At 53.5% G+C, this 11,018-nt stretch overlaps 1 protein-coding gene across 1 annotated transcript in view; it reads left to right on the top strand.

The window, feature by feature from the left end:
* TJP3 (tight junction protein 3) overlaps positions 1-11,018 on the top strand; it is a 42,476-nt gene that overhangs the window by 3,542 nt on the left and 27,916 nt on the right. The window contains exons 2-6 of the mRNA XM_011943442.1: positions 4,738-4,794; positions 4,918-5,027; positions 6,918-7,020; positions 7,242-7,599; positions 9,148-9,251. Of these exons, the coding sequence (XP_011798832.1) occupies positions 4,738-4,794; positions 4,918-5,027; positions 6,918-7,020; positions 7,242-7,599; positions 9,148-9,251 (732 nt within the window). The remainder of the gene's footprint in view (positions 1-4,737; positions 4,795-4,917; positions 5,028-6,917; positions 7,021-7,241; positions 7,600-9,147; positions 9,252-11,018) is intronic.

An 11,018-nucleotide genomic window follows, 5' to 3' on the forward strand; every position in this document is an offset into this window, starting at 1 on the left:
AAAAATATGCCGGGTGTGGTGGTGCATGCCTACAGTCCCAGCTTTTCGGGAGGCTGAAGCAGGAGGATCCCTTGAGCCTGGGAGTTCAAGGCTGCAGTGAGCTGTAATTGAGCCACTGCACTCCAGCCTGGGCAACAGTGAAACCCCGTATCAAAAACCAACCAACCAACCAATCAACCAACCAACCAGCCAACCAAAAAGAGCCAGAGAACAGGGCAGGCTGGCAAAGTTCACCACTGTGCTGTGTGACCTCAGGCAAGTTACTGAACCTCTCTGGGCCCCTTTTAATCTCACTGCTAAACTAGGAATAGTAACCATGCCACTTCCTAAGGTCACTCTGAGGATGAAATGAATAGGTCCACATCAAGCGCCCGTTCGCAGCCAGCATGGACGAGGAGAGCTTTGGGAGGCCGAGGCAGGAGGATCACCTGAGGTCAGGAGTTCAAGACAGCCTGGCCAACATGGTGAAATCCTGTCTCTACTAACAGTACAAACATTAGCTGGCTGTGGTTGTGGGTGCCTATAATCCCAGCTATTCAGGAGGCTGAGTCAGGAGAATCGCTTGAACCCAGGAGGTGGAGGTTGCAGTGAGCTGAGACTATGCCATTGCACTCCAGCCTGGGCGACAAGAGCAAAAAAACTCCTTCTCAAAACAAACAAACCAACCAACAAACAAAAACTACGCAAAGGAGAAAGTCATTATTTGGCTGCCACCTCCCCAAGCCTCCTTCTGCTTGTCATCCATTGAATCTGTACCCTTCTCTCAAACCACATCCCTGGAAGACAGGGCAGTGGTGCCATTTCACAGATGGGGAGACTGAGGCCGGGAGAGGCCCCGCCATAGCTAGCACGGGTGGGCGGACGTGGGATTTGAGTCCGGTCCTGAGTGCTGTCCTGCCTCCCTGGGAACTGCAGAGCCCTGCCCTCTGCTCTGTTTCTCTCCCCTCCACCCCGCTTCCCACTCCTGGAGATCAGGAATGCTGGCCTCCCTGGAGACGCTGGAGCTTATAAGAAAATGGGGGGTGCCTGGGCAGAGGGAATCATACACCCGCTGTGCCAAGCCTGGAAAACCGTCCCGGGGAGGAGGAGGAGTTACTTCTACAAACTCCCTCCCCCGTCCCTCTACCTGTCCCCTGCCTGGGGAGCAGGACATGGTCTGTGCTGGCAGGAGGGAAGGGGGGGTGGAGGCGTGGCCAGGTGACCTTGCACCTGAGTCTGGTGTTCTCGTCTATGCCATGGACATGAAAATAACAGAATCGGCTGGGCGCGGAAGCTCACGCCTGTAATCCCAGCACTTTGGGAGGCCGAGGCGGGTGGATCACCTGAGGTCTGGAGTTCAAGATCAGCCTGGTCAACGTGGTGAGACCCCCATCTCTACTAAAAATACAAAAATTAGCTGGGTGTGGTGGCAAGCGCCTGTAATCCCGGCTACTCAGGAGGCTGAGGCAGGAGAATCGCTTGAAGCTAGGAGGCGGAGGTTGCAATGAGCCGTGATCACACCACTGCACTCCAGCCTGGGCAACAGAGCTTTTTTTTTTTTTTTTCCCAAACTAGGAAAGCCCAGGTGGGAGGATCATTTGAGCCCAGGAGTTCAAGAACAGTCTGGGCAACATAGCAAGACCCTGTCTCTACAAAAATAAAGGTTAAAAAATTAGCTGAGCATGATGGATGCACCTGTAGTCCCAGTTACTCAGGAGGCTGGGGCAGGAGGATTGCTTGAAGCCAGGAGTCCGAGGCTGCAGTGAGCCATTATGGCTCACACTTGTAATCCCAGCACTTTGGGAGGCCGAGGTGGGAGGATCACTTGAGCCTGGGAGTCTGAGGCTGCAGTGAGCCGTGATCACACCACTTTACTCCAGCCTGGGTGACAGAGTGAGACCCTGTCTAAAAATAAAAGAAAGTGTGGGAGGGGGGACTTCATGGCCCTGTGCCTCAGTTTCCTCATCTGTAACATGGGGATAATTGAATGCATCTTTGATGAATGTATTACATGAGATAGTACATGTAAGGCCAGATGCGGTGGCTCAGGCCCATAATCCCAGGACTTTGGGAGGCCGAGGTGGACAGATCATGAGGTCAAGAGTTTGAGACCAGCCTGGCCAACATAGTGAAACCCTATCTCTATTAAAAATACAAAAAAATTAGCTGGGCGTGGTGGCGCATGCCTGTAGTCCCAGATACTCGGGAGGCTGAGGCCAGAGAATCACTTGAACCTGGGAGGCGAGGTCGCGGTGAGCCGAGATCACACCATTGCACTCCAGCCTGGGCAACAAGGGTGAAACTCTGTCTCAAAAAAACAGCAACAAAAAAGATAGTACATGTAAAGCACCTGGCACAAAGGAAGTGCTTCATTAATTCACTCACTCACTCATTCATTCATTCAGCATATCCTTCTTCAATCCCTGCTGCAACTCAGGCCCTGTTCTACGCAGGGAACTGAGGGCTCAGTTGTGGACGAAGACAAAAATCTCTGCCCTCTAGAGCTGATATTCTAGACGGTGGGGACAGATAGTGAATAGACTTTAAAAATCTAGAGAATGTCCAAGGGTTGCAAATTCCTTTTTTAATTTTTTTCTTTTCTTTTTTGAGACGGAGCCTTGCTCCGTCGCCCAGGCAGGAGTGTAACGGCGTGATCTCGGCTCACTGCAGCCTCCACCTCCAAGGTTAAGCCATTCTCCTGCCTCAGCCTCCCAAGTAGCTGGGACTACAGGCACCCGCCACCATGCTTTGCTCATTTTTTTTTTGTATTTTTAGTAGAGACAGGATTTCGCCATGTTGGCCAGGTTGATTTTGAACTCCTGACCTCAGGTGATCTGCCTGCCTTGGCCTCCGAAAGTGGTGTTGGGATTACAGGCATGAGTCACCGCACCCAGCCTGCCTTTTTTTTTTGAGATGGAGTCTTGCTCTGTCGCCCAGGCTGGAGTGCAGGGTGCAATCTTGGCTCACTGCAACCTCCGCCTCCCCGGTTCAAGCAATTCTCCTGTCTCAGCCTCCCAAGTAGCTGGGATTACAAGTGTGCACCATCACACCCAGCTAATTTTTCTATTTTTAGTAGAGATGGGGTTTCACCATGTTGCCCAGGCTGGTCTCAAACTCCTGACCTCAGGTGATCCACCTGCCTTGGCCCCCAGAGTGCTAGGATTACAGGTGTCAGGCATGGTGCCTGGCCGGGTTGAAAATCCTATGGAGGAAGATACACCAAGGAGAGAGGGAAAAGGTGGTCTGTTGTGGTCAGGAGGGGGTTACAGTTCTAAACGGGGTGGTCAGCGGTGACTTCATCAAGGGGGTCACGTTTGAGTTAAGTCCTTGAAGCAGGGTGAGGGATATGGGGAAGGTGCTCCGTGTAGAGGGCACGGCTGGTGCAAAGGCCCTGAGGCAGGACTGCGCCTGGCGTGTTGGTGTTGGAGGGACAGTGAGGAGGCCCGAGTGGCTGGAGCAGAGTGAGCTCCCTCTACCCTGCAGGCCTGGCTCGATCCTCTCCAGGGAACTGAGCCAGACCTTCCAGAGGGAGAGGGACCAAGAACTTGCTTTCTCTCTGCACCTGCTACTGTTCAGTTCACTTCAACCAGGTCTCTCCCCCTTGGCGCTGCTGACATTCACAGCCGGATTGTTCTCCGGGGTGGGGCCGTCCTGGGCACTGCAGGGTGCTGAGCAGCGTCCCTGGCCTCCACCCACTCCATATCAGGAGCTCCCCCAAGTCATGACAACCACATGTGTCCCCAGACATCGCCCAGTGTCCCCAGGGGGAAGCAGAATTGCCCCTGTTTGAGAGCCACTGACTTAGACCCATTTTGCAGATGAAAAACTGAGTACGGGCCAGGCGCTGTGGCTCAGGCCTATAATCCCAGCATTTTGAGAAGCTGAGGTGGGTGGATCAGTTGAGGTCAGGAGTTTGAGACCAGCCTGGCCAAATGGTGAACCCCGTCTCTACTAAAAATGGAAAAATTAGCCGAGCGTGGTGACGGGCACCTGTAAACCCAGCTACTCAGGAGGCTGAGGCAGGAAGATCACTTGAACTTGGGAGGCGGAGACTGTAGTGAGCAGAGATCGTGCCACTGCAACCCAGCCTGGGCAACAGAGTGAGACTCTGCCTCAAAAAAAAACAAAACAAGGCCAGGCACAGTGGCTCACGCCTGTAATCCCAGCACTTTGGGAGGCCGAGGCGGGCGGATCACGAGGTCAGGAGATCGAGACCATCCTGGCTAACACTGTGAAACCCCGTCTCTACTAAAAAATACAAAAAGCTAGCCGGGCGAGGTTGCAGGTGCCTGTAGTCCCAGCTACTCCGGAGGCTGAGGCAGGAGAATGGCATAAACCCGGGAGGCAGAGCTTGCAGTGAGCTGAGATCCGGCTACTGCACTCCAGCCCAGGTGACAGAGCGAGACTCCATCTCAAAAAAAAAAAAAAAAAAATTAGCCAGGCATGGTGGTGCACCCCTGTAATCCCAGCTACTTGGGAGGCTGAGGCAGGAGAATCGCTAGAACCCGGGAGGTAGAGCTTGCAATGAGCTGAGATTGTGCCACTGCACTCCAGCTTGGGTGACAGAGCAAGACCCTGTCTCAAGAAACAAAACAAAACAAAAAACAAACAAAAAAACCTGAGGCCCTGAGAGAGGTAGTAACTTGTCATAGGCTCCAACCACAGGCCTGTCAGAGCTGGACTCCCCACCCTGGGCTGGGGACCCCCAAGTGCTCAGATGAGGCTGTGTGGCCTCACACCTGTGTTCCCCTTGACCAGGTGGCCGACATGGAGGAGCTGACCATCTGGGAACAGCACACGGCCACGCTGTCCAAGGTAAGGCCTCCCTCGCCCTGTCTGGGTGCCAGGGGGCATGGCGGCTTAGGCCCAGCTCAATAGAGGGGAGATGCTTTACCCTGCAGGAAACAGCAGCTCTTCCTCCCCCTCATCCTCTCTCAGGACCCTCGCCGGGGCTTTGGCATCGCGATCTCTGGAGGCCGAGACCGGCCCAGTGGATCTGTGGTTGTGTCTGACGTGGTACTTGGAGGGCCGGCGGAGGGCAGACTACAGTGAGTATCCAGGCAGCTGGGTTCTGGCAGGGGGAGGGCACGTCGAGAGGAGAAACCAGGCTGGGTGCGGTGGCTCACGCCTGTCTTCCCAGCACTTTGGGAGGCTGAGGTGGGTGGATCACCTGAGGTCAGGAGTTTGACACCAGCCTGGCCAACATGGTGAAACCCCATCTCTACTAAATTACAAAAATCAGCCGGGTATGGTGGTGCACGCCTGTAATCCCAGTTACTCGGGAGGCTGAGCTGGGAGAATTGCTTGAACCTGGGAGGTGGAGGTTGCAGTGAGCCGAGATCACGCCACTGCATACCAGCCTGGGCAACAGAGCGAGACTGTGTCTCAAAAAAAAGAATAAAAAAGAAAGAAAGCAAGGCAGGCCGGGTGCAAAAGCTCACACCTGTAATCCCAGCACTTCAGGAGGCCGAGGCGGGTGGATCATGAGGTCAGGAGTTCAAGACCAACCTGGCCAAGATGGTGAAACCCCATCTCTACTAAAAATACAAAAAATTAGCGGGGTGCGGTGGCATGCACCTCTAATCCCAGCTACTCCAGAGGCTGAGGCAGAGAATTGCTTAAACCTGAATGGACGGAGGTTGCAGTGAGCTGAGGTCGTGCCACTGCACTCCAGCCTGGGTGACAGAGCAAGACTCCGTCAAAAAAAAAAAAGAAAGCAAGGTGAAACCTTTGTAAGCCAAAGCAAGGAGACTGGAAAGTGCCTGGCACCTTCTAGCTCTGTCAACACAGAGCTTAGAGTTGGCAGTAGAACAGCGTCAGAGACTTGAGCCTCACTTCCCTAAAGTACTTCCGGGTTCCTCACGGCAGTTCCTGGGGTCATAGTGGCCCCAGGGTCCTTTTGGAACATAAAGTCCTGGAAACCATCTTTTTTTTTTTTTTTTTGGCAGGAGGGAAGGAGACCCAGTGTCCTGAGTCTTTAAGGGTTTGAAGCTTCTTGGAATTATGTTGATAAAATGGTTCTGGGCCCCAAGTGGCTGACAGGTGATATGGCTCAGCCCAGCCCAGAATTAGGGACCACTAGGTTCAGAGAGAAAGAGCTAGAGAGAAAATATGAAATACAGACGGGGAGAGAGGGAAAGAAAAGCAGAAAGTGGAGATTTGTGGTGGAGGAAGCGAGCAGCTAGAAGATGCCAGGTGTAGTTGTAGCTTCCAGACTGGGCATGGTGGCTCACGCCTGTAATCCCAGCACTATGGGAGGCCGAGGTGGGTGGATCACGAGGTCAGGAGATCGAGACCATCCTGGTTAACATGGTGAAACCCCATTTCTACTAAAAAATACAAAAAATTAGCCGAGCATGGTGGCGGGCCCCTGTAGTCCCAGCTTCTTGGGAGGCTGAGGCAGGAGAATGGTGTGAACCCGGGAACCAGAGCTTGCAGTGAGCCGAGATTGCACCATAGCACTCCAGCCTGGGCAACAGAGCAAGACTCTGTCTCAAAAAAATAAAAATAAAAATAAAATAAAATAAAATAAAAAATACAAAACTTAGCCAGGAGTGGTGGCGGGCACCTGTAGTCCCAGCTACTAGGGAGGCTGAGGCAGGAGGATCGTTTGAAATGAGGAGGTGGAGGTTGCAGTGAATTGAGATTGTGTTACTGCAGTCCAGCCTGGGCAACAGAGTGAGACCCTGTCTCAAAAAAAAAAAAAAAATGTTGCTTCCAGTCTATGATTGTAGTAGGTTCTACAATTGGCCCCATTTTACAGGTGAGAAAACGGAGGCCCAGAAGGATGAATGTCTTTGTGAGCCTAGGGACGCCAATGAATTAGAACCAGGCCTTGTAGACCTGGAGGTTCCAGGGACACCCCCTCCTCAGGGAGGGCTTGTTACGAGGGTCTCCCCTGCAAAGCCGCCTCCGTAAGATCCGCCCACCTCTCTCAGGACAGGCGACCACATCGTCATGGTGAATGGGGTCTCCATGGAGAATGCCACCTCCACGTTTGTCATTCAGACACTCAAGACCTGCGCCAAGATGGCCAACATTGTGAGTAGGCAGCCCCTGGCACGGCCGGCGTCTCTGACCCCAGCCTGGGTCCTGCCGCTGTAGAGGTTGTAAGCTTCAGAGAGCGACGAGTCATCTCATCTTACACTTTGGACATTAAGGCCCAGAGAGAGACTGGTGTCCCCCAGGGTCACCTGGGGGCTGAGCAGAGCCTCCCCCAGCCCTATCCTGTAGCTGACCCCTCCTGTCCCTTCCTCTAACAGACAGTGAAACGTCCCCGGAGGATCCAGCTGCCCACCACCACCACCAAGGCCAGCCCCTCCGGCCCAGGGCGCCAGGACTCGGACGGGGGCGACGGGCCACACCGCGCGGAGGAGGTGGACCAGGGCCAGGGTTATGACGGTGACTCATCCAGCGGCTCCGGCCACTCCTGGGACGAGCGCTCCCGCCGGCAGAGGCCTGGTCGCCGGGGCCGGGCCAGCAGCCATGGGCGTAGGAGCCCGGGTGATGACTCCGAGGCCAACGGGCTGGCCCTGGTGTCTGGCTTTAAGCGGCTGCCGCGGCAGGACGTGCAGATGAAGCCAGTGAAGTCGGTTCTGGTAAAGAGGAGAGACAGCGAAGGTGAGGCGGGAGGTCAGGCGCGATCAGAACTGGACACAGGGCACCGTGGTCGGGTGGGTGACGGTTTCAAGCCCTCCTCCTGCCTCAGCCTTCCTAGTGACTGGGACTACAGGCACTCGCCACCATGCCTGGCTAATTTTTGTATTTTTAGAAGAGACAGGGTTTCACCATGTTGGCCAGGTTGGTTTCGAACTCCTGACCTCAGGTGATCCCCTGCTTTGGCCTCCCATAGTGCTGGTATTGCAGGCGTGAGCCACCGTGCCCGGCCTGGAGGCTACAACTACACCTGGCATCTTCTCGCTCCTCACTCCCCGCACCACAAATCCCCACTTTTGCCCTTTTCTGTCCCTTTCTCCCTGTCTGTATTTCATATATTCTGTCTAGCTCTTTGTCTCTGAACCTGGTGGTCCCTAATTCTGAGCTGGGTTAAGCCATATCACCTGTCAGCCACTTGAGGCCCAGAACCATTTTATCAACATGTCCCCTCCCTGATCCCCGGAACGTCTGCTTAGGCCACCTCACTTAGCAAAAGGGACTCAGCATGTGGGATGGAGTGAAGGACCCTGAGCTCGGAGGTGATCCTGGATGATCTGGGGGGTCCAATATCACCACCGGGTCCTTATAAGAAGAGGCCTGGCTGAGTGTGGTGGCTGATGCCTGTAATCCTAGCACTGGGAGGCCAAGGCAGGCGGATCACTTGAGGCCAGGAGTTTGAGACCAGCCTGACCAATATGGTGGAACCCTGTTTCTACTAAAAATACAAAAATTAGCCAGGCGTGGTGGCATGCACCTGTAATCCCAGCTACCTGGGAGGCTGAGGAATGAGAATTGCTTGAACCCAGGAGGTGGAGGTTGCAGTGAGCCGAGATTTCGCCACTGCACTCCAGCCCAGATGATAACAGTGAGACTCACTCTCGAAAAAAATTTAAAAATAGGCCGGGTGCGGTGGCTCAAACCTGTAATCCCAGCACTTTGGGAGGCTGAGACCGGCGGATCACAAGGTCAGGAGATCGAGACCATCCTGGCTAACACGGTGAAACCCCATCTCTACTAAAAAAAAAAAAAACAAAAAACTAGCTGGGCGTGGTGGCAGGCGCCTGTAGTCCCAGCTATCCCAGCTACTCGGGAGGCTGAGGCAAGAGAATGGCGTAAACTGGGAGGCGGAGCTTGCAGTGAGCTGAGATCCGGCCACTGCACTCCAGCCTGGGCGACAGAGCCAGACTCCGCCTCAAAAAGAAAAAAAAAAAAAAATTTAAAAATAAAAAATAAAAATTGAAACAATTATGATGTCATGAGCAATATAACACCCTTAGCCTGGGCATGGCAACATCACGAGCGGCAGGTGACCTGGTGCCCCCACCCTGTGGAGATGTCATTGACACTTTCAGATCTCAGATCCCACAGGCGACATCACCGTTCTCATTATGATGCCATCAAAGTGTTAGGAAGGGAGGGCCCACACCTGGACTCTGTCCTTGCAGCAGGAGAATGCCCCCAGGCACCCGTCTCCAGAGTCCTGCCTCAGTTTTCCTCCTCCCCCCCTTACAGAGTTTGGTGTCAAACTGGGCAGTCAGATCTTCATCAAGCACATCACAGATTCGGGCCTGGCTGCCCGGCACCGTGGGCTGCATGAAGGAGATCTCATTCTACAGGTGAGGCCGGGCTTCTTGTCCTAAGGGCAGGGAGACCGAGGCAGGGTGGGGACGGGCAGTGCCACTGAGTCATACAACAACGACAGCAGAGCTGGGCCCCAAACCATTTACCTTCAGTGTTGTTGCTTGTATCTCAAAGGTTGCAGATGGCCAGGCATAAAATCACCGGGCGCGGTGGCTCACGCCTGTCATCCCAGCACTTTGGGAGGCTGAGGCGGGTGGATCATGAGGTCAGGAGATCAAGATCATCCTGGCTAACACGGGGGTCAGGAGATCGAGATCATCCTGGCTAACACGGTGAAACCCCGTCTCTACTAAAAAAATACAAAAAAATTAGCCGGGCCCAGTGGCGGGCACCTGTAGTCTCAGCTACTTGGGAGGCTGAGCACCACTGTACTCCAGCCTGGGCGACAGAGCGAGACACTCCATCTCAAAAAAAAAAAAAAAAACAAAAACAACACCTTTCTCTCCAGCTACTGCTAATCCATGGCCAAATGTCGGTTTCTAGTATCCCCATGGGGTTGTCTGTTTCTAATACCCTGTAGCTTTGATGTGCGTCAGAGAATCATGTGGGCAGCTGACTCCTGGACCTACCCTAGGTGGCTGGATGCTAATGACCCAGTCACCGTGTTTAGGGGAGCCGCCCTGCCCTAAAGGATGCTTTCTTTCTGGATTCTTCCCCTGAAAATCTGTTTCTAGTGACTCCTGGTGTCTGATTTCCAAACTGCTTTCAGCTGGTTATTTCCAGTGTCTTTAAAAAGTTATCTGTTTCTTTTCTATTTTATTTTGAGACAGAGTCTCGCTCTGTCACCCAGGCTGGAGTGCAGTGGCGCAATCTCGGCTCACTGCAACCTCCACCTCCCAGGTTCAAGGGATTCTCCTGCCTCAGCCTCCCGAGTAGCTGGGATTACAGGTGCCCACCATCACACCCGGCTAATGTTTGTATTTTGAGTAAACACAGGGTTTCGCCATGTTGGCCAGGCTGGTCTCGAACTCCTGACCTCAGGCGACCCACCCATCTCGGCCTCCCAAGGTGTTGGGATTACAGGCGTGAGCCGCCGCGTCTGGCTAAATTATCTGTTTCTAGTGACCTGAGCAACTGTGTTTCTAGTGTACTGCAGCAGATACCAGAAATAGATAACTTGGTGGGGGTATTAGAAATTTACAATCCCAGAGCCAGGCCTGGTGGCTCACGTCTATAATCCCAGCACTTTGGGAGGCCGAGGCAGGAGGATCTCTTGAGCCCAGAAATTCAAGACCAGCCTGGGCAACAGAGTGAGACCCCATCTCTACAAAAAAGAAAATTAGTGGTGCCACACACCTGTGGTCCCAGCTACTTGGAGGCTGAGGTGGGAGGATCACCTGAGCCTGGGAGGTTAAGGCTACAGTGATCTTGAGCTGTGATGATGCCACTGTACTCCAGCCTGGGCGACAGAGCGAGACCCTGTCTCAAAAATAAATAAATAAATAAATAAATAAAATGCCAGGTGTGGTGGCTTATGCCTGTAATCCCAGTACTGTAGGAGGCTGAGATAGGAGGACTGCTTGAGCCCAGAAGTTTGAGACCAACCTGGGCAACATAGCAAGATGGCCATCTCTATTTAAAAAAAAAAAAATGTGGCCGGGCACAATGGCTCAAGCCTGCTGTAATCCCAGCACTTTGGGAGGCTGAGACGGGCGGATCAAGGTCAGAAGATTGAGACCATCCTGGCTAACACAGTGAAACCCCGTCTCTACTAAAAATACAAAAAACTAGCCGGGCGAGGT

Source organism: Colobus angolensis, unplaced genomic scaffold (genome assembly GCF_000951035.1).
Source record: "Colobus angolensis palliatus isolate OR3802 unplaced genomic scaffold, Cang.pa_1.0 Scaffold22, whole genome shotgun sequence".
Lineage (NCBI taxonomy): Eukaryota > Metazoa > Chordata > Mammalia > Primates > Cercopithecidae > Colobus > Colobus angolensis.